At 43.1% G+C, this 26,986-nt stretch overlaps 1 protein-coding gene across 1 annotated transcript in view; it reads right to left on the reverse strand.

Annotated features, from left to right (window-relative positions):
• The window catches only part of HUNK (hormonally up-regulated Neu-associated kinase), a 59,065-nt gene that overhangs the window by 24,667 nt on the left and 7,412 nt on the right, over window positions 1–26,986 (reverse strand). The window contains exons 2-4 of the mRNA XM_075034801.1: window positions 14,123–14,415; window positions 5,119–5,174; window positions 3,314–3,443 (exon numbers count right to left, since the gene is read on the reverse strand). Coding sequence (XP_074890902.1) covers window positions 3,314–3,443; window positions 5,119–5,174; window positions 14,123–14,415 — 479 coding nt within the window. The remainder of the gene's footprint in view (window positions 1–3,313; window positions 3,444–5,118; window positions 5,175–14,122; window positions 14,416–26,986) is intronic.

The following is a 26,986-nucleotide window of genomic DNA, read 5'->3' on the forward strand; positions in this document are numbered from 1 at the left end:
CTCTAAATCGTGTAAATGAGCCATCAGATTCAAGGCAGGAGGGGGCGGGGGGTGTTGCTTTCTGGGACTACTGTGGCGATGCACAAATGCACAGGGTTGCAGAGTCAGCATTTCAGCTCTGAAATAACCCAGGGAGATCTTCGAGCAAGAAAGGGAATGTGTTGATTTGGCTCTCCCCTCCTCAGCTTCTGCCTTGAATTATTGTATTTCTGGCCCCTGGGTATATCTGACACTCTTTTGCTGGCAATAATAAGGGACTGGCAAAGGCTGGCACCACGAACTGATGGGAGACAAGAGGCAGCCTCTCTGCACCAAAGGAGTCTGCAGTTTCCCAAGTGCTCTCAGGCAACCCAAGCCCAGGCTGGCGCCGAGGAGGGTGTTCCCACAATCTCTCCCTCGTCTGCTCCAGTGCTGGTATGGCTGCAGGCTGAGCTGGGTTTAAGAAAGGGTCTTAAAAATTAAACCACTAAGCAAGGAAAGAAATGCAGACAGAGTCACACCAGCAGCAGAAGCGGCTGAGGGCAACGTGCAAGCCCACCCTGTCTAGTGGTAGCCCGTGCTTGGCTTGGGAGAAAGCAATTACGAAACTACAGCCTGACAGACAAGATGAGAAGGTGAAGAGAGGTTGCAAAGGGTCTTGAAAGTGAAGTCAAACAACTTGATGTGATAAAGGGAAGAAGCAAGACAAGCTTGCAAGGAGGATGATGACATGGGCAAAGCTGACAGGCTGGGAGAACAGCCTGTGCTGCAGGGCAACATATCCAGGAGCAGCGGATCTAGAGAGGTCACAATCAAAGATGCTTGCATTTATTAATAACTTGTTATTGATGACAGCTGCAACAACAAAAATACTGCTGTTAAGAACACTGACATCTGGTTTTTTCCTTTTTTTTTATCTAGTCTTCTTAAAAATTCCCAGAACGCATGCACGTTTAAAAGGAAAACTGTCTTATACATAAACGAGGCAGTCAGGAGAAGCAGACTGCTGAATCCTCTTCCTATAGACTTGTATCTTGCATCCATGTGTCTTGTAAAACAGCGTATTTCTGGGTGTGCTACCCACCTGCCTTGGTGAGCTAAAAGCATCACACCTTGCAGGCCAAATATAGCAGGCAACTGTTGAGCCCATGCAATATTCTCTCTCCACAGCCATTAATTTGGGTCTCTCTCCCTTATCTGCCTACTTATTTGCATAACACTTGAAGTAATGGCCTGTCCTTTAGCTTTTACCCCACCTTAAATTTCAGTGAAATCAGACAGAGTTCTTCAAGGTATTAGAAGCATCCTGACAGGGCAGTCACATAAGCCTGGTTCCCTTACAAAACCAGGAAAAAAATATAATGCTTACAAAAAAATACAATTATAAAGATGACTATGTGAGCCAGAGTGCCCAAATGACTGCACGGGGCTTTCCACTCAACTGGCTGCATCTCTGAGAGCGAGACAAGCACAAGAGAGACAAGAAGCACCGTATTCAACATGCAAACAAGCTGAAAGGGGGTTTGCTGGAGAACATTGTCAAAACTGAATGAGGATCAAGACAATTTCCTTGCCTCTAATGGAAAACAATTGTCTCTGGACACTGCTTAATCATCTCTGCTAGATAGGTATTATCCCTGGGGCTTATACAAATAATTCTGAGGATCCATTTCCTTAATTAACGTATTTATTAGCTATGCCCCGAGATGAGTTATGTCAATGGCAAAATACTTTTTAAAACTCCTAGAAATAATATCTCCACACAATATTATTCATGGTCTTTACCCTACTGTGTCATACCACCTCAAAATAACTTGACTGTAATATAACACTTTACAAACAAAATATATTAGGGTTACATTCTGTGATAGTGTAAATCAGTATCCTTTTATCATTATCAATGGAGGTATATTCTAGTGGAGGTTTTAATTATCTTATTTGCTTAAACTATAAACATCTTATTCATGTTTTTCAGCTCATTCATTTAATCTAGGCAGGTATAGTCTTTTTTTTCTACTGCCTGTTGAAATGCACAATGTGTGCAAACACATGCATATTGGGGACAGGGATTTTATCACAAAAGAAATGGGAATATTGTTATTAACGTTGTGGCAGCACATTGTGATCGCAGTGTCATTTTTATTAAGGATGCACTGCTGATCTTGATAAGAACAGCATTACCACCAGCACTGATAATTTCACTGCCATTCCTGCCGCTGTCTTGGGCTTCCTTTCAATAAGCTGAGCTAATTACAGAATTCAGACCAAAGGCCACACTTGGTTTTCCAAAGTAAATATTATGACATGGAAACTCCACCACCCCCACTGTTCGTACTATCGAAGTATCGCATTACGCTACTACTCTTTAACGCCTCCAGGAAATCAACATTAAGCTATGGATATATGGCTATCTCCAAAGCTGTGACAGTTGGAAATAACAGAAGCCTTAGCACAAAGCTCATGGACAAGTTTGACCAGCAGAGCTCCACAGAGCTTGGCAGAGCTACATATCGGGAGGGTCCTTTGGGTGCCACAGGTCCTCGAGCAGGACGCCGAGGACTTTGCATGGCCTGTGAGTGGCTTTTCAAAGCATCTTTATCAGATGCCTACCACCGTGGGCTGGTAGGTGAAGAGAAGTGAATTATTTCCAGCATTTCCAATCCTGATGTTCTTAAGATTTAACAGACAGCTATGAAAAAGTCCACTTAACACAGCAAAGGGAATTTTTCTAATAATACTATCTAAGACCATATTATAAACCACCTTAGCACATACCTAAAAAGAGTAACAAAAGCAAGGTGTCATTAAGCAGCTGGGTGAAGAAAGGGGCTCAAGGGATTCAGTTCTCGCTGAAATGCATGAACAAGCAGGGATTTCCAATGCCACTTCCTAGTATGTTTTTAATCTTCATTTCACCTTTTCTTTTTCCTTTATGGTGGGTTTTCTTCATTTCACAGTTATATTACAAGAGCAACATTTTTTATTAGGTACTAGTGTGTTTGCTGCTGTACAAGACACAGAGACCAAACTCCCACCCCAAAGCAGTTAACGTGAGCTGGTTTTGTAGCTTAGAGTCTCATCTTCTAAGCGTCGAAAGCAGCACGTAATTCCTCAAAACATGCTCTTTGCTATTGAAGAGCCTTCTTGGTTATGACTATGTAATGATGCAACTGATCCATCACATTTCTAGAAAGACAGGCTACGTAAAATATTGTACTAAGCACTGAATGAGCTGAGTGAAGGAACAGGCAGGGAGGAGGAAGAGGGGTAAATTATTTGGTCTATGCCACCAGCCACAGACGGGCGCTGGAAAATTCTCCTTGTCCTGTGAAACCGTGGTGGCAACGGAAAGCTGCGCAGCAGCTGAAGCACTACTTCTGCTACCACCTGGAAAAGAGGTGTTGGTGAGGAGAGGTTGCCCAGGGACCTGAGGCCGGTTTCTGCAGCCTCCGCTCCAGCTTTTCCTACAAATGCAGCAGACAGAGCATGAAGAACAGAGGCACTGCTTCTTCAGGGTGAAAAAACAGAGATCACCAGCATCACTAGCGAGATATGGCATGAGCTGACTGTGATATTAAATCTGTTTTTACTTACAGCAAAATTATTACTAATAAAGCAACCTTTATTTTTCTACAGTATACCCAGTTGGACAGTGGGATTTAATTGCTTTGTTTTAAAATACACACTGTGCACAATCCACTTTGCTTAAAACATCAGGCTGCAGACCTGAGGACAATTTATTTCAACACTAGTAAGGCTATGGAAGATCGAACTGTCTCTTTTCTTTGTTCTTCCCACACCACCCACTGCGAGGAGACCCTTCCATGCAACCGAAGCAAATGAAACTGCAGGAACAGCTCTGAAGTAATTTTTTGGCATGTGAGTTTTAATTGTACACATATCATCCGATTAGGTCTGGGTTTGGATGTCAAGTTCACATACTGTTGTGTAATCAAACACCCAATAACGGGGAAGTTATAGAAATTCTTTAAATCTATCAGATGTTCATATAGCACTGTTGCACACCATCTGGTCTCACTTATCCGCTAAATCAAGATAATGGGTGGTATCCATCATTACTGATGAATGATTCATGGTAACATATCGGTATCCTCTTGACCCATAGCTGAGGTAATGCAGAGTTCTCTTTTGCTGTTATTTTCCCAGAGCTGGTTGATTCGATACAGAGTGATGACTTAAAGTCAGGGTAATATTTCCAAAGACTGAATTCCTTAAGTAAATTTTGAATATTTCAGATTTCATTAAGCATCATCCTCTTGTTTGTTTGGAGATGCATGTGCTTTATATGTTACAGCAAGTGTCCATTTGACCTGAATGTTAAGTGGTTTTCATCACTTTTCAGATCATGAAACCTTTTGAAGAAAGTAAGTCAGTGGAGTTTTTAAGTCTGCAACCACAGACACTGCTGTTGGCAAAAGTGTAGGCATGGAGATAAATATAAACAGATGTTTGGGGTTTTTTTTTTGAAGGGAATATTTTCTTTTCAATGCCCACATTAACATTAATGGGAGTTACGCAAAGGCAGTGAGAGACTATACCCACCGATGATTAATCTAAAATGTCTGCACAACTTGAATGAATCAAGCACTGTGTACAACTGATACCCAAATACAATCAAGACTATCGCTGATCTTTTTTATTTTTTAAGAGCCCTCTAAACCAATTTTGCATTGGGTGCTGGAAGCAAATTTAACGAATATAAATATAGGACCAAATTTTGCCAGCTGCTAAAAATGTGTGCAACTCCCACTGACTTCAGTGGAAGCATATGCCTATGGGGGCAGAATCCAACCCTTAGTAAATATGAAATTATCAAGATAATAAAATAAATTACTTCTGTGGTGTCAATTCTTTAATTCTTTACAAAGTTCCCAATTTGAATATGAAAGCTGTTGGTTAAAAGATGTAGGATTATTCCCATACCCAGTTAAAGCTGAATTATTTGGAACATTTTTTTCACAAGATGCTCTCAGGAACAGCTTGATTGCTATCTATACTCTCTCAGCTCCTCTCTGCAGCAACATTAGCAGTTGTCACATGGAGGATTATGAAGTCTCAAAAACTCTCTTTATAAAACTACTGATTTTAATTACTGGAATTGCCAAACTGGTTTCATACCGATAAGCTTGATATTGTTGTCTTCATCTAGCAACAGATTTTCTATCTTCAAGTCTCTGAAAGAAATAAAATATTTTGAGTGAGCCTCCAAAATAATGAAGCAGCTTCCCATCACTCTCATCAGTGTATTTACAAGATTCATATATAACAACAACAAATATAATGAAAGCAGCGCACACAGTTCCACATTCAAAGCAGAAAGCCCCATGCATTGTATCCTCTACAAAATTACCAATGCTTTCACACAGAGTTTCACACCTGTTCTTCAGGCACAAAATGACTTTATAAACATTTGTCAGTACATCCTGTAATTAATCAGGTTTGTCAGATTTCTCACACACTTAAAAGTTTGCAGAAATCTTATACACCGGAAACATTTCAGATATATGGTTTTGGAATTAGAGGTCACTTTCTCATTACTCTTCACAACCAAAGGCTCTTCACTGGCCACTGCTGAAGGATAAACCATCTTCTGCAGAGATCTGACGAGTCAAACGTCTGTCTGCTGCTATTGTCTGCAAGGGAGACCAGAATCAACCTGCCCTGGGGATGAAGCATCCAAACTCCTTATAGCGGTGGTCAGCATTGGTAGTCCCATATTGTAGAGGTGAAAACTGAGGCTGAGGGATTGAAATGACTTGCTCAATGCCATCCAGAATGCCAGTAACAAAGCCAAGAGAAGAAGCCACACAGGTTTTCTGAGTGCCATGTTAGTGCTTTCTCCACCATGCCGCCCTGCCTGACCCACAGATCCACTGCACAGATCAGGGCCTGGACCAGTTTTGGGAGAGAGAGGATAAAATGAAAGCAGTCCCCTTCTACAAGACAACCAACCCTTCTTCTGATATCTACGTCAGCACATTGTTCCCTTTACATGTGCCCTTCGATCACTCAAGAACATGGCTGTGCTTTCCTAAGCCATGTTCTACATAAGAAAAATATCCCAGAGATCACACACACATACAAAACCACCCCAAAAGCCCTAACTGTACAGACTAAGCATTAAGTATAATATGAAAAAATCATTTAGGTTGCTACACAACTTGTCCATGACTTCTAGCAGTTGCTGTGTCTTTATCACAAGAATTTTTCCCCCATCCAGACATAAAATATTTCTAACAATCAGCATGCCGGGATATCAATAGCTCAGACAGGCAGTGATGCTTCTCCCAGCACTCTTTGGAAAAATCTGGATAATAAAGCCATCAGCTATAATTATGGGAAGTCAGTGACGTCCACGGTATTTTGCCTTTGTAAGGCAAAGGGAGTAATGAAGGATGCCTCTATTACAGATGAAGATATAAGGCTTAATAAAATAAGACAAGTAAACCAACCAAACCAGACAAAGTACTTCCACAAGAAAGGATCCGGGAAAGAAAGAAAAATAGCTGTGACCAACTCCAAGCCTTTTTTAAAACGTTCCTCTCCATTTCATTTTATGTCCACGCTGTGTATCAAATAAACCTGAGGCAGAAGAGTACTTGCAGGTAGGATGCCACTCACTTCATCAATATGACCACAAGGATCTTCTCCAGACAGATGTTTCTACTCCCCAGTGAGCATTTCTTGCAGATTTTCCTTGCTTCGTGTGTGAAAAGAAACAGAGGAAATACTGTATAAATCTACCAAAAGAGAGTATTTTGCAAATTTCAGGTATTCAGGGGCAATATCCAGGCTTTCCTACGGCATCCAGCCAAACACTTCCTGAGGAGAGGACTGCCCTCTGCACCAGCCCTCTTCTCAGAGAGGCAAAGGAACTCCGTCAGTAAAGCACCAGCCTGAGAGACAGGAGGAGGGGATTATGTTCCCTCCTCTGGCAATAACCCAGTATGTTAACTTGAGGAAAACAGCCACGTTAAAAGTGACAGCTAATTTCAAATACCGTGGCAGAGATGTAACCACATTTGGCCGTGTTTTGACCAAGACGCAGCCTACAAAGAGCCCACTCTCCAGCCCTGCTCCCACTCCGAGGGCGAGCACCAGCTCCGGGCGGTGCATGCCATCGGCCCGGCTGGCATCCATGGCATCCCTCTCCTCATCCGCAGGAGACTCCACATGCCGTGACGGCACTGCAGACCCACCACCCCGTGTCCTCCAAAAGCAGCTTCCCTCATAGGGCAACCGCTGCCGCTGAGAAATGGCTTGCTATATGAGGAGGACATGCCCTGCCAGATGGATCCGGATCAACTCAACTTCCCTTTACTGCCAAAAAAGGACTTATTTCTTCACGTCTTTATTGCTTGCAGGTGGAGGTTTTCACAGACAGGGCCATTAGCCTCTAGAAAGATATCAGGGCCGGGAATTTAACAGGAGAGACTGCCAAAAAAACAGTATGGGAAAGAGGAAAAAACCAAAAAAACCACCCCCAAACCAAAACTAAACTGAAATCAACAGAAGCACATGGAGCTTCGGGTCATACACTGCAGTGCTTAGTACAACGTCCCAAAGGAAGGAGAAAGACCATTTGGAAGCTCTCAGTATATTAAACATTAGCTAAGAAGAGGTAAGACTTTTAAAAATAAAGGCAAGGGAATGGAAAGATGAAAGCTCTAAGGTTGAGGAGAAAAGACACAGAGGCAATTAGAATAATAAATAAGTGATGAGAGGGGTAAACATAAACACAAGAAAAGATATTTAAAAGGATTCAAGGTTAAAAAAATAAAACTAAAGGTAAATGTTACAGGGCATTTTAAAGCTATCAGAGGAAAAAAAAAATTAAATAAAGCCTCAGTATAGAATGCAATCAGACCTGGTTAATTAAAGATGTTTACCTATATGTCTATTCTCAGCAGATTTGCTGGTAAGTGGTAACTGATCTAATAGTCCATATGCACCACATTTTTGTCAACCCATATCAATATGAAAGCACTTTTCTTCGGTGTGACACTGCAAGCTAGGACAACAAGTTTTTACTCCTTGATACAACCTAACGAGAAGATTCCACATGAACCAGCCTTAGAAATGCGAAGCAAAAGCCATACGAAACCAAACCAAAAATCCCCAGACTAAGCCGTACTTGGAGAACCACTACTATGCAGATGTGGACCCATGGGTGGGCACCGGGCAGGACCCCCGGGCAGCCCGATCCCCGGCAGCAGGCCGGCAGCAGGGCATAGAGATGGCAGGACAGCAGAAGTGCAAATAGAGGCTGCGTGTCTGGACAAGATCCGGAGCCGTCAGGACAGAAGGGTTATTCAGTGAATGCTTTCGGTAACTTTAACAACGCACCAGATTATCCACTATTTCTTTCTGACAAAAAGTGCAGTGGTACAAGCCAATTACATATCTGCCTTAGGCTCATCGTGCAGACAGGACCGATTTCCCCAAACTTCTTAAATGCTTTATTACGTCAGTTCTGTCCGATTCAAACTGTAATTATTTTTTACAAAGAGAGGCTTATCTGAGTTGCTGCTTTGTTTGAATGTTGACATTAATTCATTGCAATGGAAAAAGTAGCACCACTGCACCCAAAAGCGTTAGGGAACCCTGAATTTCATGCACTATATTATAAATGGTTTAACAAATAAAAGTAAACATACTACCTTATTTATTTTAGTCAGTGGAGGTGTTTGTGTGTTTTTAATAGCTGCATACTGCAAGGGAGAATGTGAGTTACCAGCTACAACACACACAGCAACTGAAGTCCTTGCTGAAGTCATTGGAAGACCCAGAGCACTGAACATCAGGTACACGTGCTGGTCCCTGCGGACTCAAAGGTCCTCATAGTTTCGCATATGGCTTGCGCTTCCTGGTGGGTTCCTAGAGCTGGACACAGCTGCTTTGCGACTAGAAGGGCTGGGCAAGCACTCCTTTATGCCAGCAGCACGTGCCATGCTGCATGTGATTGAGGTGGGGAGAAGAAACACAGTTGCTGGAGACCTTCAGTTTCCCTCCTTGAAGTAAATCTGATCTTATTCCTTACTGTCGCAAAAAATGGGACTAAAGGATATTTTTTTTTTCCCCTTAAGCATATTTTCGACATTCATTGCTGAAAAACTTCAAAATACCCTCAGTAATTAAATATTAAAGAAATAAAAAAATTTACCTTTTCCTGAGGGGTTAGTTCCATGATGCTGAGAGTGCCTAACTATGGTACGAGTCAGTCAAATCTATGACTAATGACGACACTCAAGAAAGACCAAGCTGCACTACCACAATGTGGAGAATCAGCATATATTTATGCCTTGTCAGCTTGTGAAGCTAGCAGCATACAGTCAGCATTCCCCGTATTTGAAAATACGCCTTCTTCATTGGATGGTTTGTTTGGGAGTTTGTTCTGCTGTTGATGAGGCTGATATGTCTCTGGCTTTGCTCAGACCTTCACAGACCACTTTGGAAATCCCAATTCCAGCCAGTGACTCCACCGAGCAACACATGAGCCTGCTTCCCTGAGTGAGCTACCCCAGGCTTCAGCTGTCAGCTCAGTGTGCTTTTGAAAGAAGCTTATTCAGTGCCATTGCAGGCATCAGACAGCAAAACTGAAGTTTTTGCATTTCACACTTTATTTCTTGTCTGGGGGAGGAGGGATGAGAAGGAAGGTTTTACCAGCAAGCAGCTGCAAAGCAGCAGTGGTTGCTGCTGTCTCCTGCATCTTATTTTTAATCAGTACAGCACCATGAAAAATCGCTCCCTAACTCCCACCCCACAAGCCCACTTTCTAGCCCTATGCAAGAGCAGGAGGTGAGCTGGAAAGGTTGCAGAGATTTGAGTCCATCATCACATCAATATACATTTCAAAGGCTTTGTTATCAAAATACTACTTATTGAGCCTGATTCTTCTATCAGTCACAACGTCACTGAATTCAATGCGGTTGCCTCTGTAAAAGAGGAATTCAGTCTATTGTCTTCACTAAAATGATGTTTACTTTGTTTACAGCAGAGTACTCCAAAAGAGAATGCCCAAAGGTAATTTTGAAGTCTGACATAAAATAGAAAGACAAACCAGCTTTGCACTTCAAAAGGAGACTTTGTTCTGTAGTGCAGAATCTGTCATAAATATTGCATCAGCAGCCAGACTACTGGCACTTAAAATTAATAGATGGAAGTTATCAAAGCCAACACGTAAAAGTAGCAGGTACCAAAGCAGGAATCCTGTAGCACCCTGAGCAACTTGATTGTATGGCACCAACTTAGTCTGCTAGGGAAAGAGATCATGGAAAAATATATAAACCCTGCTCAAAACCTCAGGGTTTTTGTGTGTCTTTCAAACTCCTGATCTGCTTTTAATTACAAAATGGCAGTGGAAGGTATGAATATGTTGCCACGAAGACAGAAAAAGGGGGAATACAGAAAGCTATCTTTGCTACCAATACATTATTAAATTCTTTTCTTTGACATCCTGACAGTAATTGCACTGAATGGGATTGAATTTTGTTAAAATTACTTTAAAAGGGTTGTTGAGAATTTCCTGTGGGATGCAGTGGCAAGCACCGAGGCTTTCACTTCATTTTCTCTGTTGTCCTTACAGTCCCAAGGGGCTTATTGTTCATCCTGCTTTTTGACAGCATGAAGGCCTATGTAAACACCCTCTGAAAAGAGAAAGCTTCACCAGATACTGCCATTTGGGTTTGTTTTCCTCTGTCAGAGGGAAAGATAAATATTCCTACCTGATTCACAGCTAAGCTTGTCACAAGTATATTTTTAGCAACCAACCAGCTCTACTGATAGAAGGAATGAAACACAAATGATTACATGAAATTATACATAGCATAGAAGCTTTTTTTTTTTTTTAGTGAGCAGCCAAGGAGTTCTGAGCCCTGGACACCCCTCACTGAAGATGTAGCTCCTGCACTCAGGAACTTGGAGTCTTCATCCATCATAGTAGATGAAATATTTATAATTTAAAATACATCTATACAGTCAAAGATGAGTTTTGGGTTTTTTTCACCTCTCTAAATAAAATTCGGTTTCTTGAAGTATTTAAATTTTAGGCTGTTCACTCATCAATGCCTCTTAAGAGAAGCATTTCCATTGAGTTCTGGGTCCCAGCTCTTGTCCAAAGATCAGAGTGCTTTTCTGCCATGCCAAGTCTTGATTGTAAGTAATGAAGCTTACCAAGTAATATTCATCAAATAATGTAAGCAAATTTCATGCAACTTATTTCATCTGGCTTTTTTTCATCCTGAGTTATAGAACAGGGTAAGTCATCTATATTATTCCCTGAATAATGCAGACAAAACAAATGATTTTTTTGTAATAAAATAGTCAGTGAACACTTTTCAATGCCCTGCCCCATTCAATGTGAATGATGAAAGCATTTGGAGAGAAACAAACAGTAGACCGCTTTCTGGCCTAGGATGCCATGTTTTGTTTCACATGCAGTGAATGCGAACACCCACAGATCACCATGTAGATGAAAGTGCTGTTATTTTTATCTGCTTTAAAAATAACAACAATAACAACAACAGAACATTGCCATTTCATCCAGGGTGAGAATGAATCAGACTTCTGCACTATTTTTTCCCGCTCTTCAGTTGCCGATTGAGTAGTCTGTTTCTAGAGTTGCCATGGTCAAAAGCCCAAGATGCTGAAGGACAACTCCTGGGGTAACTATTATTCTTTCTCCCTCTCTTGCTCCCAGAGAGCCAGAAGAATAAATCTGGATCACACCACCAGTGTTTTTCTTGCATCTCTACACTGCTCTACATACTTTTTTTGCAGAATAAGTCAAGACATTGAGTGGTTAAGCTAGAGAAAATACTTGCAGATACACTGCCTGTGATTCTGTCAAATTTTATCAGTTTAAGCAGAACCGGACCTGCTCATTACCCAGACAGAAGACTCCCAAGAACAAGCTCAGTGCCACGCTGTGATTTGAGAAATAGAGTGGATAGAGTACGCTGCCTTTGGGGTAAGGATTAATCCAACGCCACGGGGCTGGACAGACAGAGCTCAGCTGCCAGATGCAGCAGAGCATGTCAGTATTTCCAGGGCTGCTTCCTCTCTCTGCTCACAAAGGTCCCTCATGCTTCAGTCTCTGTGAGCTGCGCTCATGTTCACAGAGACAGCAGAGAGAAAGAAGGGGTGAGGGCCAAAACTGCTGCGAGTGTGCAGCATCCAAACAGGAACTCAGGCTCCTCAGGCTCATGTCCTCTCTGGACTGCAAAGCCTTGCCTTCTTGCCACCACAGTAGCCTGCTGATTCTAGCTTGTACCTAGTGGACAAGCTATTTTTGTACAAAATATGGGTTTGAATCCTCTCTGAAAAAGAAGGGAATCAAAGCCAAGCCTACCAACCCCCCATAAGCACTTCAGCCGCTATGCAGAGGGTAAATTTTTCAGGGAGAGGAACTGCTGCTGCTGAACTCAATACTGCTGTTAAAAGCTAAACATGTTCATCTGTTCCTGCCGGGTTTTCCTCTGCCCATCTCAGAAACCTTGACCTTTTTCCTTCCTCTCTCTCTGTACATACTGGATATCAATTGATCCCTTAAAGCAATGAGTAGACTTCTTCCTTGTCCATGCTCCAAACTGTGGGGTTAATAATTTAAGGAGGTCAGCAGTTTAGCTGCTGATAGAGAACCTGCAGAATAGACCTGGTGGCTGCTCAAATATTTGTTGGCGATACCAGAAATTTAGCTCAAGATGAGACCTCAGTACACCCGAAGTTGTATGTGCACATAGCATATATCCCTAATGGATCACAGGGAACACGCAGAGAGACTCAAACAAAAAAAAGAAGTTTTCAGAGCGCATGGAGTTCCACCAAGACAGATGCACCCAATGGCATTACACAGTGGTAGGCAGCTCAGCGCACAGCTGGGCACAGCTGGAGGAGGGCTGCCTTCAGGCAGTTTGCCAGCTGCCTGCACAGCAGCCCTGTGGACAGGTATGTACAACAGCTCTCCATCTTCTACAGAGTGAGTGCAGCCAAGGAAATTAAGACCCAGATCCTCAAAACTATTCAGGTATCTAGCTCCTACGATGTGCCTACATAATGGCATAGAGTTATGGGGCCTACACAGCTTGCTCAGCATCATTTGGGAAGTATGTGGGAGTCCAGACTTAACACCAGTTGGCCCAAAACTAGAAAGCGGAGTCTACTTCTTAGACAATACCCTATAAATACACCTAAGAACAGAAGAGGAGACATACCAAAGGTCCACCCAGCCCACTGTCCCCTGTCTCCATAGCAGCCAAAAGCACATAAGCGGAGAAAGGTACAGGGACAGGCAATCTTGTGCGATACCTCCACCTGCACTCTCCCAGCCTCTACCACTTGCTGCTCAGGGACTTCAGGCAGAGGTAGCTACTCCTTATTCAGACTCCCTCTGCAGACTCCTCTCTGATGAACTTGTCCCATTTCCCCTGGAGCCCAGGTAAACTTTTAACTCTGTAGCATACTCCTGCTTATAAACCGATTGAACAAAGGTCCTAAACAAAGAAAGGGATGTATTGCAACAGCTCTGGATCTCTCCTGAGAAGACACTGCGAGATGAACTGAACAGTTGCATACTCTGCATTGTACTTCACCGTCTTCAAACTTGTGAGGTCCTGTTGAGGCAATACAACAAACTGAAAGAGCAGAGAAGCAGAAAGGGACTTCTGTGGTCCCATTCAGGCTTCGTCCCAGCTGTGTCACTGCGAGGCTTTGGGCAAATCAGTTTGTCTCCCTGCATACCGCTGCACTTCCACCAGTAAAAAAACCCAGACACAACCACCTCCTCAAAGAAATAGTGAAATGATTCATCAGTTAATGTTGGTACAGAGATTTGAAAAGGCAAAATAGTGCTTGCCTACTTTTCCAAAGCACAGGCTTATCTTTAAGGACATGGAGTCAGCATGGTTCTCGTATGCGAGCCTGCAGCTACACACTTACTTAAGGCTTTCTGCAGATACTTTCTAATTTGTAAAATATGAGCACCTAAACAATGTAATGAAGATTAGCCAAAAAAGCTGTTAGGAATATGTTTTCGTAACAAAGTCTCCTTACTATACAAATAAATGCCAGAATACCACTTAGAAGCTCTGAGATAAAATTTATCAGAGAGGGTTTTTAAGATTACCTGTGAACTACCCCTGCCCGGTGAAGATGTTCAACTGCCAGGATAAGCTGCCGGATGTATTTGCGTGCTTCATGCTCCTCAAGTCTTTTTTTCTCATAGATCTTGTGCATCAAGTTGCCACCAGGGCACAGCTCCATGACAAGGTAGTAGCTGTTTTCAGTTTCCAGTATATCCAGCAGCTGAGCAATATTTGGGTGGCGGATCATTTGCTGGATCTGCCCTTCCCGTCGCAGATTCTTAGTGACATAGGTGTCCTTTTTGGCTCTTTTCTTGTCAATTACTTTCACTGCCACCTAATGAAAAAAACAGAGGAGAGGGGGTTGTTAGTAGTCACACCAATGATTTATTGCTTTAACCTTGCATAAACAACCTCAAAAAAAAAAAAAAAATCAAAAGAATGTCAGTCTCAACTGATACACCATGGTTTCAGGCACAACTGCCCAGGTCAGAGGAATAGCTGTCTTTCTAACCCCACTGACAATTTCTTTCTTTATTCCCTTGTATGACGACGGACAAAAGTTATTGCAAGGAAATAGCTAACAAAGGAGAAGAGACAATCTCATTAACCATACCCAAAAACTTAGCACACTTCATGCTGGGCATTTATTTTATCTGTTTTCCCAGAAACTCTTCAGGCTCGTATTCACAAGCTTTAGGTGTCATTTTTGGCTTTTCCTGGCTTGGATATATGACTTGAGATGATAAGCTTCCATGACAAGTTTCTTAAACTATAGCCAAGTGTTAGTTTTGCATGATTAAACAGAATAGAAACATACTATGAAAACCAAAATAATTTTGGTACCACTCCCTTGGCACATTTCTTTTTCACCTTTTAAAATGTACACGAAAGATGATCCTCTTGTGACTTCTAGAACCGAGCCACTCTGCAAAATCCAAGAAGGCAAAACTTTTTTTTTAATGCAAGTTCTCAGTGGCACACCTGCTTGCAGCTGTCCAAATTAACTGAAGCCCATCATGAAAGTACATAATAAAACTAAGGAGACTGTACCACAATCTATTACGCAGCACATGCTAGCGGCTATCCAAGTGCTTTTCCTCTCATTGCTGGTGCAGAACACCACATGAGAACAAAAGGATGGGACCGACTAGGATATCGTTCTGTTCTACGCCTAAAGAATCTGGTTCCTTTTATTGTTTTAATGGATTCACTAAATAGCCGCGATAAAAGTATCTGCCTTTTTCTACCTCAAATTTATAGACACTTACTTATTTATTGAGATTTCTTATTTAGATTGGGTGCTGCAGACTTTCAGGTCACCTGCACCAGACAAAGATTTAACAGCTTGTGCCAGGCTGAGCAACAAAAAGCACTGCAAAATCCTCCTCCCGGGCTCCTCATTTCCTCAGAGCTCTGCCACTAAGGAAGTCCTTCACGCACCTGGACCCCACAGCTCGCCCATCATTACCCAAGTGACAGCTGCTTGTTTGTCAGGATGAGAGGGGGGGAAACACGGTGCTTGGTATTGCTGTGTGACACTGAATTTTACATGATGCAGAAGAGTCTTGTTTGCACGGGTACAGGTCCGACAAAACACACACAAAATGCCGCATCTGCCCCCCCCCAGACAGAGGCACAAAGAAGCTGCGTCCGCACCTTTGCTGTCTGCCTTGATTTGGCCTTGGAGGATCTCCTGCACTACCTTACTCCTACAGTGAGAAGGAATAACAAATGTGGGGAAAACCTCAGAGTTTTATTTACCCTAGCCTTAACACCCAGACAACAGCACAAGCTCAAGAGGCTTCCGTCCACCTCCAGCTCGTACAACATCCCTCCTCACGGCCGACAAACTAACTACTCAGCAAACTCACTTTCAGCCAGGGCCAACTACATCGTGACAACCCACAGCACTGCGGGCTGATGGGCTTCGCCAACAGGGAGACAAACTTATTCAAAACATATCTGGCCGCCTTCCTAGCTTGAGAAAGTGCCAAGCACACATCAAGCACATGACAGCTTCCAGTCTCACTAGCCGCACCTTTATTTTTTCTGCAAGCAAAGGAAAAATTAAATTAGGGAACATTTTGGTTTTCCTTTAGAGAACAAAAGCCACAAAAAATATGGTCTGGAAGTATGACAACAAAAATAGATCCATACCCTTTGACACGAATGCCTTGAATCAAAGTCAAATTTTATCAGCAGAGGAATTGAAGAATAAAACTACAGGAGTTGGGGCTTCATAGTCTGTCCTAAGAGCCAGAAGTCAGTATTGCTGAGTATATTATTAGCTGGATACATTTCTGCTGCTAAAAGATCATTCTGATGAAATACAGTTGATAAAGAGATAAGGCTGAACACCACACACGAGACAGCTGCCTGGGTGAAGCCCAGCAGCATCAGGACCGTAAACACCTGGAAGCTACATTCCTGACTAGTCACATTAAAGAAAGATCATTTAGTGGTAAGATAAAACAACAGGTAAATCAGAGCTTAACTTGACCATTTTTTAAAGGCTCAGGTGATTCACCAAGGAAACAGTCTTAAATTAGTACGTTCTTCCATCTAACGAGATAGAACTGAGAACACAGAGGCTTGCATGGATTATGTAGACAGCAAACCACAGAAGTTATTCTGGTGAGGACAAACAAATTCATGGGTTACAGAAACATGAGATGCCAGATCATTTGCTGGCAGCACAATACAATCTCTGAAAAAAAAAAAAAAAAAAAAAAAAGTGCTGATATTTTCCACAGCTGCAGGATACAAAACATGGAGTATTACAGTACGGAGCAGTAATCTGTTACCCATATCAGTAAGTCATCCCTAATTCATTGGCCAAAAAAAAAAGCACATTACTACACATGTGTGTATCTGCTGCCCAGGCTGAGCATGGCTGTGGAGACAGGGGCAACCACCTGAACCCAGGAGACAGAGCCAACTATGTGACTACTTGATGACTTTTTCACTACCACAAAGATTTAGCTTTCTGTGCCTTATGGACAAATTTTGTCCCTGATTTTGACAGATACTTGGTCAGGCACCCTACCTATCCCAGCAGACAAGCAAAGCTGCTTTCAGAGCCACCCTTGACTCCGAGCTACCATTCCCCCTTTAAGGCCCCTTGCATGAGGTCTGAGAGATCCACCAGCAGAGCTGACAAAGGTGGAAACAACAGTTATATTTTGGCAATAGCTTTGCACGGGGGAAAGAGAAAAGTAAAACACCAGGTAAGGCTATGGCAGGCTTGCATCTCCGACACCAGGCAGGAAACTAGCTTTGGTGTGATACTGCTTGCTCCTGGGACAGATGAGCATGGGACCTCGTGTCCTCTCCTAGGTCCATGCTGCAGCACAGGGCACCCCAGAAATACCTCAGACAGATGACCCCCCCCTCCCCTCCATCTCAGGGACTATTCGAAAGTCAGGGTCTTTAGAGAAACCTCTATATATCTAAAGAAAATATTGTAGCTGACCCTAACACACAAGCAGCCTATCAACTTTCATATGGATGTTCTCCATAATAGCTTCTAGCTTTTGTTTCTCTCTGTTCCTCCTGGGTCTTCTTCCTTACTACTCCTTTCACATATTCTCCTGTCCTCCTAGTCAATGTCCTTTCCCTTGCACTGCAGTTCTTTTTGCTTTTGCTTTCTTGTAGGACCACTTTGCTTTCCTAAATGAAATGCATCCCACAGTACAAGGGTTGTGCAAAGGGGTCAGCACTCTCAGGCAGAGCTCCAGTGGGGTTTTTTCACTTGTTTGGGTTTCTTGGATTTTCCTCTGATTTACAATTTCCTCTGAAGCATATAGAGGAAACCTAGGGATCAAACTCTGCACTCAGTTACTCCAGGGTTGACTTAGCTAAATATCCCTGATCTTGAGTTCATCCAGCCTTAGACCAAGGTAAGTGAAGACCGAATGTGCCCCAACACATTTAATATACACAGCCTCCCATACGGTGTAGATGAATGTGCCTACACCTGAAAATTTCATTCACGCAGAACGAAAAAACATTCAGTAGAGAAAATACTGTAGATGTTAGATAACCATAAAATAAACACATTCGAGCTTTCATAGCCTACTCAAGACATGGCAATTATTCAGTTTTGCTCTCCCAAGTTTCAAGTAGGGGCTCTTTGTCTCTGCATCATGCCTATCTCCTGACTTGAATTCTTGGCCAATACTGGCACAGAAGTAAAAAAATAAACGATAAAGCAAGTAATTACTCCGAATATGTAGCAACAGTGGCTCTTGACATTCAACACTTTGCTTTTGGCTAAACCTTTGCTATGTAAATAAATAAATGGTTTAGGTTATTCTGTATTATGAGATACAAAGATGAGTAATAGGCCATATTTTTGGTTCCTGAGTCCTAGAATTACACTGTTGGAATGAATTACTTTCCTGAAGTTTATGGTGTGACACATCATATGAGCAATTGCTGCTTCTCTCGATCGTTGCACTAAAATAGTTCAGGTTGGGCTAAAGCGTACTGAAGCGGAGGTGAGGGGGAAGTGCAAGCACCACTCTTCTCCACAGATCCTTGGAGAAGACGGTGACATGGCTTACAGAACCAAGCAGCTAAAGCACCATCAGCAAATACAGGCACGTGTCACCACCCAAACAAAGGCACACGTTTGACACACACGGGTGGAGGATTTTTGCCAGCTAGTGTTTTAGGAGGGTTTGTGAATCTGCAAGAGGGAGGTGGGGAGGTGGAGCTGACTGGCACCAAACTGCACAAAAACAGCCACAGCAAGGCGCTGAGAAAAAGCAAGAGACAGTTTAAAGGACTAAATCTTGCCTGGAGAAATCTGGGAGACAGGGCTTCAGTTGCTATATTGCTGCTACATCCAGAGAAAACACATTTTGCATCCTCTTTGTAAACAGTCATGCCTTGACATATGAAATTGCAACGAAGCATGGAAGGTGGCTCACACACATCCTAAGCATGCCCCAGCATAGCGTCCATATGTCCACGCAAGAGGCACATTTCATGTCGGGCAGCTCCCCAGATCTGTGCCCCGACAGCACACTGAGCCCATGGAACCAGTGAAGGGTCTGCTGTGCCAGGCAGGAGGAACCTCCAGGTGCTCAGTGTGCAGAAGTCAAAGTCATCTTTTCACCCTCCCCTTCTGCTGGCTACTTATAACCCCGCCAGTGACACTTGGAAAAATCACGGGTCAAGAAATAGTGCCTTTGTTAGGGAGGGAAAGATGTTTGCTTACCCAGTGGACATGCAAAGGTCTATTTAGATCATTGCCTGACTGCTCTGCAGCAGTGTCGTTTTGCCAGACTGCAGCTCAGTCTAAGAGATTTTTTTCTTTGGACCAACCCTCCATAAATACTCCTTGATGTTGGAAGTCTGCTTTGAAAACTCGTATTTTTCAGCTTCTGTTGTGCTTCAATAAGAAATTCAAGGCATGGTATGCCTACAGTGTACTGCTGATGGGAAACCAAAGGTTAGATACCAGGATGAAGCTGAACACAGAAACGTAATAATATTGGGGGGGAGGGGGAATCCAAGCCTGCTGTAAAACCTATTTTCAACTACATATAGAACTGATGGAAGGTAGTCAGGTTTCTGGTTTTTTGTGTGGTTGTTCCCCCCCATCCCAAAGCTGCAAAGAGCTTTATTCAAGCCATGCTTTTACAGTAAAAACTTCTATCCCTCTGCCTAGCTTTCCCTGGTGAATCTCAAACTTCAAAGACACATCATGATTCCACCAGAATAAAAACCAAGTAACAACCATATGACCAGCAGTGACTTCAGTCGCACAATATGTTAGCACTCAGGGAATCCAGGTCTGAGTTCAGCCTTGGGTTTCTTGCTTGCCAGATCAGATGTCTTTGCACAGGCTGTCTCTTGGCAGAAGGATGCACCTCAATGGCAGCAAGCCTTCCTGTTTGCCAGAAAACAGGTTTTCTCAATGCCCTGTTTGCTGAGTCAAAGTCAAGAGGTCTTGAACAATACTCATGTCAGACACTTGCAATAATATCTAGAACAGTTTCATAGCAGTGGCCCCAACTTGGCAAATAATGTTATAACATGTTTAACTTCACAGAGAACAGAAGATTGCATGTGACCTTGCAAAATCAGGGTATGACATTTTGAGGACTTTTTAAGAGTTTTCCCCACTTACCCACACACTTGAATTGTTTCCTTCTGCAAATTCTCTCCTAACTTTAAATAAGAGGAAGGCAGTTCCTGCATACTTCTGCCAAACAGAGCTCCAGCTGAATTGAGAGGAAACTGGTTTGAATAAGAATCCAGCAGGCACTGTGGGATTTGGCCAGGAGACCAACATAGCACAAGAGCAGCAACTTCAACTATCGGAGGGGCTATTCAACTACTAGAGGGACACCCCCCCCACCTTTTTTTTTTTCCCTTCTTCTTCCCCCACTCTTTTTTTTGCCAGAGTCTACTCCTGTCAGACCTGCTGGAGATGATGCCAAGCCAGGCAGCAGGGCTAACTCTCAGCACCATCCTGGACCATGGGCTGTGAGAGGCTTGGTGCACCCTGACCATTCAGATGAAGTTCAGAGCCGTAGGCTACGGGGTGCAGCTGGGGGACAGTCAATGGGACAGCCTGAGACTTGGACTTCTGCACCTAAACCCACAAACCTTTACTGCCTGGTTTAAGCTTAGCTAGGAGAATGAGACAAAGAGCCAGACCAGGTAGATATTTTACAGCCATCGTTAGTGCAAACCCATCTCCAGCTCTTTTTGAAGTGCCCAAGAAGGCTCATGCAATGAATTAATCTTCTTTTCTTTCTTCCTTTCAGCGACAGCTGTCTGGCATGACTTGTAGCTTGCTTTGTATTTACCACTGTTCTCACCACAAAAATCTGAGCTTAAGTTTTCAAAACCGACTGGTGATTTTGGGTGGCCAATTCAAATCATATTAAACAGACCTAACTTTGAAGCCTGCACAGTTGTCAGCACAGTCCTGAAAGCAATCCTTTCAAGGGTATCTCAGTTTGGGCAACCAACCAGCTTTTCACAACTGAATTCAAGGATTAGAAAATGCCTACTTCATTCATTGGGTAGAGTTTATTCTTTCTTTTAGAGGTTACAGCTTAGCAAATTTTACAGTACAGCAAAGGAATAATTTTTTAATATAGCAAGTTCCAGTATCTTAAGAAATAAAGCATTAAAGAAAAGGATTATCCAAGCAAATGCATACCAGAAATCAATAAACTGCACACCTTCAGGAAGGACCACACATGTCCCACTCAGGACAGAGAGAAATCACAGCTCTTCCGTTAGGACTGTCAGACACAGATGAGTCTAGACACCATCACACAAACACAAACTTACCTTTCACCATGGAACTAAACACAACAAAACTGTAAGAAAGGTAACATGCTTGATGTTAGGCATTTGCCAAATTACCTTGCAGCCCATACCACCCAATTCAGAAAATCTGTCTGAAGAAGCTCCCAAGGGTGGCATTTTTGGTGGAACTCCCTTCGGCTATCCTGCTTGGCTTCCCAGTTCCCTAACAAATGTTAGCATCTATTCACGTTTCAAAAACTGCTTTCAAAGAAAACCACAGAGCATTTCTGAAAGTATCACAAGAAGGTAAGCGCTTGTTAATCATTCTGCTTACAGCTTAGCCATTCACTCCAAGGAAGCCAGCAATTGTCCAAACCCACAGTGATCTGTAAAGGCAGACTCTTCCACAAGAATAAGGCCTGTCCCATTTATCAAGGATAGAAAAGGACAACCATTCAGTGATGGCCATCTGATACCTTTTGTATTTGCCCTGTATGCTTGCTACAAATGCAACAGGGGGGACAGAGGTCGAGTTAAACACGTGCATGCATGTGCACATATATGCACTGTGAAAAGGCTGCTCAGTAGCTATACTATCAGAGATGCATTGAGGTTTTACGTTAAACAAGCAGTATCATCTCTTTGCTTCATATTTGAGTGGTGATGTTTGGTCTTCGATACTTTTTGTATCTGCTCTTTGTAGGACAGCTGAATATAGTTTTTCTTCTGTATTTGCTCCGACATTAGTAAAATCAGCAATCAAAAGAGGTAGAGAGGAGTCACTTCTGTCAAAGTATTCTCTTCTCTTCTGAGTCTCTGGCAGCATAAGCCAAGAGTTTTGAGCTTAGCAATACATAAAACCAGCTGCTGTAAAGACGAGTACAGGATAAATGTCTCAGTAGGCAGGAGGCCACTCTCTCTGTTGGCAGACCAGATACAGTTAGGAAAGCTTGAAATCAGCCCCTGAAGCTGATTCTAAACTCTTCTAAATAAGAAAGTAGTTCCAAGTATGCTCACTTGTATATTTCAAATTCAAGGTGGCTTGAACAGAAAGAATCAAATTGCCAGGGGATGAAAAGAAAATCTTACCATTACCTACAACCCAAAGACAATAGTATCCAGCAATGCAGAAGAGGATTCAGGAGTACTTTAGATAAGCGAATGAAAATAAGCCCCCTTGATGCCACAGCCAACTTAAATATAATCCCTAAAAGCATAAGCAGCATGTATTTGTTAAAATAAGAAAAGTATTAATTACACCTGTCCAAGGCACTGGGGACTATTATTAGATTACTATATCCAGTTCTGGTGCCAGTAATTAAAAAATTATTATTAAAATGATTAAAAATTTGGAAAGAGTTCTGAAAAGCACTTCAGGAACAGTCTGAGGTCCAAAAACTGTTTATTGTAGTAACTGACTGAAGCTCAAAATATTTAATTAGGAGAATGTTAAGCACTGACTTGATGATTGTCTGCAAGTACCTACAAGAGGAAAAGATTTCTGATAATAGAAAGCTCTTAAATCTAATAAAATAAAAATCAACTTCCCAAAAGGTAAATTGGGCAAACTCAGGCTATAAACATGATCCATGTTTCTTTAGGTGTGGTGAAGTACTGACAGAAACATCTTATCCTACAGAGATGAATGTAGATCTTGAATTTTCCCCCCTTCTCTTAAAAGTATGCAATAGCTCAACAAAACATTGATACAGATACTCCTGAAAAGAATACTGGGGCTTGTCTTCTATAGTCAGGCTGTATGATTGCTGTGATCCCTTTGGGCTTCAGCGCCTGTACATATGCGAAGAGTCTCTCGTCCCTGCAGAGAGTGGCGGGGGACAAGGCGCGACACAGAAGATGGGGGTTGATCTAGGCAAGACGCTCTGGGAGCCGTCAGCAGTCACATCAAGGGATGCAAATTTTGCAAGCTCTTTCTGACATCCTTGCTGGAGCTCCCCAGCGCAGAAGACATGAAGTGTCACGAGGAGTCATGCAAATATTGCTGCTGCTGCAGACAGCCCAACTCACCCACGGCTCTGCTGCTGACTGTATCGGCACAGTCAAATTAGTGTTTCCACGGGGAGACAGAGTTTTGATGTGTTGAGGCACTGGTGTTTGTAAGGGCATACTACAGGGTTGCTCCCACTACGCTAAGAGCAAGGGCAGACCACACGAAGATTTTAAGACTGTCAATATCACAAAGCTGTGTGCACAGATTCCTCAGGGCTTCCTCACGTTCTACCTTAGTGCCCTTCCACGCAGTACGGCATTCCCCATATTTCTGCAGCTCTTCTTCCCTTTTCTTCTTACTTCAGGAAGGAAGGAAACAGTGGAGGCAATTACTGACTTAACACACGACTAACGCCTTGTCTGATGTGGTCCATTTCCACAGAGCAGCTCACCTTCACTGGAGGAGAGCCGTTCTTGGCCATATTTCTCTTCAATGTGCTTTTTACTTCACATCATATTTATGGGTAACTTCAAGCCATACTTCACGGGCAACTATAGCTACCTCTCCTGGACATGCTTCTGCACCACTGTTTCCATAAAGCCAGCTGGCCCCTTCCCTGTCATCTTCTGCTTCACTCCCTTTTCAAATGACTGACAGACAGACATACTCCTACCTGCTAGCAACTCTGCCACCTGAAATGGCCAGGCCTTCAGAGCACGGGGACCAGCAGGAGATGGTTTTGAGGCAAGGAGGATGCCATAATTCTGCCCCTGCCCAGACGCTCTGAACAGAAACCCCCACAAATTACATTTTTCCTTGGTGCTGTATGTCCAAAGCAGCAGAATTTGTACAACACATGGATGCCACAGCGTCAGAGCACAGCCTGGGAAGCAGGAACCTGTGTGGCTACAGCACAGCCCCATCCATGGGAAGGAACGCATGGCTTGTCTTGAGTGGGTCATGGAGGGGATCTATCTCCCTTCTGGCAGAAGGAAACCAATTCCAGTGACCTTTCACTGCTCTCCTAGTCAACTAATTAATGGGGTAGTCATAACTGCACCCTCCAAGGGAGAGGAGCACATTTTTACCTCCCTGGCCTCTAAAGATATTTACATAAGTCAAGAGAGATTACACAGAGACTGATGGAAGTAGTGGTGGCATAAAGCCAGACACGGAGATACATGAGGATGCACTAAAGAGGTTCCAAAAGAAATCCTTACGAGCTTGTCAAAACTGGCCTCCGGGCCAGAGACATCCCCTGCAAGGAGAAAGCATGTCTCTGAACGCCTGGGGCAGCTGGGTTTGCCTTGCCATTGACAGGTAAAATACTCGTCAAGTATCACTTTCCAAACATTAGCTGTTTTTCAGAAAAGGGCTTTCTGACTCCCATTCATAAGGTAAGACTGACATGCTGAAACACCACCCAGCACTTAACGTGAAAACTCTTTGAGCTCAAGGTATGACGAGCTAGCGGAAAAGACATTTTTCAGGGCCTGTCATACAAGCGCACGGGAAGCCTGACGTGCAGTCACTGCGGCAGATGGAAAACCCACTCAGACCAGCAAGGTCCTCATTTCACATCGACGGAAGCCGATGGCTCCTCACAGAGGAAGCCAGCCTGACAACTGCTGCGAACAGAGGTCCTCTCCAGCCAGGCCCAGCCTGAAGAGCCTGTCAGGACAAGAAGCAGCCACCGGAGCTGAGGCACAGCAAGGCACAGCTGACGCCTCGGGTCGCAAGCAAAGCGCGCCCAATCCAGCTGTTTCTGATAAACCATAACTTGCCTTCCTAATGCTGAAAACTCCTGCCACAGTGAGATGGATGAAGATCTCGGGTTACATGTGGGGAAGCAAAAGGAGAGGAGCAATACCAAATGACGTTCCTCCAACGCCAATCCCTGCGGGAGAAACCTGGTGGCTCGTGCCACTTCCCATTTTCCTGATCATGGACTCGTAACGTGTTTCAGATTAAACAGTCCCTGTTTCACATTTTAGTGATCAAATGCATAACTGGACTTACAGAAGACTAAGTGTCCCTGACTTAAGCACTTTAATACTGATATAGCTTTATGGCTTTAAGGAAGAAAAAAAAAACAACCAACAAACCAAACAAAAACCCATGAGCCACTGCTTTTGAGGCCCAGGTAATACCCTCCTTTGTAGTGATTTAAAACACAGCAAATAAAACATTTACAATTGTTGGGAGCCAAGAAAAAGGTGTCTCCAATAAAGTTTTTATATATAAATAATATGTTCTCTCCCTTAGCTCTATGGACATTATTCACAGAAAAGAAATTTATTCTGTTAAAAAAAATGTTTCCATGACAATCTTCCACAACAGGCAGAGAGCAAAGGAACTTTATTATATATAACTTATCTTTTTTTAGTTCTCTTTGTTGCAATGATTTTTCTCATAGCACTAGTAGCACTGATCTTGCACTGCAACTGAGAAGAGCCCTGGTGGGCCTAGCATTAAAGGTGTTGGACCTAGAGCTCAGCAGCAGTGCAATAGCAGAGCAAAGCATTGAAAGAAAAGGAAACTTCAGTCAGGGCAGCACCAGCTTTCTGTTCATTTTTTTGCAACTGGTCTCCCTGGGGGACCACAGTAAATCCTCCCAGGCTCTTTCCATGAGGATGAGGTTTGATCCTGCTCCCTGCAAGCACCAATCCTAAGTGGAGATCAACACACAGGTTTTGCAGGGATTCACCTTATCAGCTTCGAAACAGGTACCTCCGTCCTAGCGTGGGGTGGGCCCCAGAGCTGTGCTTGTGATGGTGGCTTCTCTCTTACTCCAGTAAAGCTTACTGGAAAAACCTACCCGGTTCTCTTCATCAGCACGACCTCCATCACGACATTGGCACTGCTAGATTCGCGCCTTCCAGGAGATCAGCCACCAGACAACCCATCAGAGAAGCACAGCAGAAGAAGTTTCACAGAGCCACAGAATCAAAAGGTTCAGGTCTTTGGTTCTTCAGCTTATCTGAAAAGAACAGCTAAGCCAATCTGGGGCTGAAGTAATGCAAAGTGTGGCTATGTGGCAAGCAGAAGAGTACTCGAGATGGTCTGAATCTAGCCAGTACTGGTTTGCTTTGGTTCAGTTGTATCCCATGCTGCTAGGTAAGCACCAACACAGCAATCCACCTAATTCTTCTGGCTGGTATCTACCCAATCAACCCAACTTTAGGCAGTTTTAGATGCTTCTCCATAACCTTGAAGAGTAGTGTCAGCATGTAAACTCTCAGCTAATTTTATATTATTGTTCAGTTCAGTTTATATTATTGTTCATACAACACAACAGCTTAGGTTTTAGACAGACTGTTACAATTCAGTTGCCAGGTGATTTGTCGCACCATCTCATGACTACTTTCCTTCTGGGGTTATATCCTTGTGAAGAGTAAGTGCTGCTCATTAATAACCTCCATTTTCCCGACTGCAGGCAAACAAATAACTCATGAGGGCAAAGATGCCTAATGTGTCACATCCGCTGAAATATATCAAGCTACAGTAGCATTCTCCAGCTCACTGGTATAAAAGGAGATATGGCAAACTGCAAGATGTAGAAAGCAAGACGTGTTTTAATTACCAAGACATTTACAGGTAACACATGCCTACAAAAACAGGCACACAGCTTTATGCGTCATTAAGTATGTTAAAAATACAAAACTTCGAAGAACAAATA

The sequence above is a fragment of the Buteo buteo genome, chromosome 8, assembly GCF_964188355.1.
Source record: "Buteo buteo chromosome 8, bButBut1.hap1.1, whole genome shotgun sequence".
NCBI lineage: Eukaryota > Metazoa > Chordata > Aves > Accipitriformes > Accipitridae > Buteo > Buteo buteo.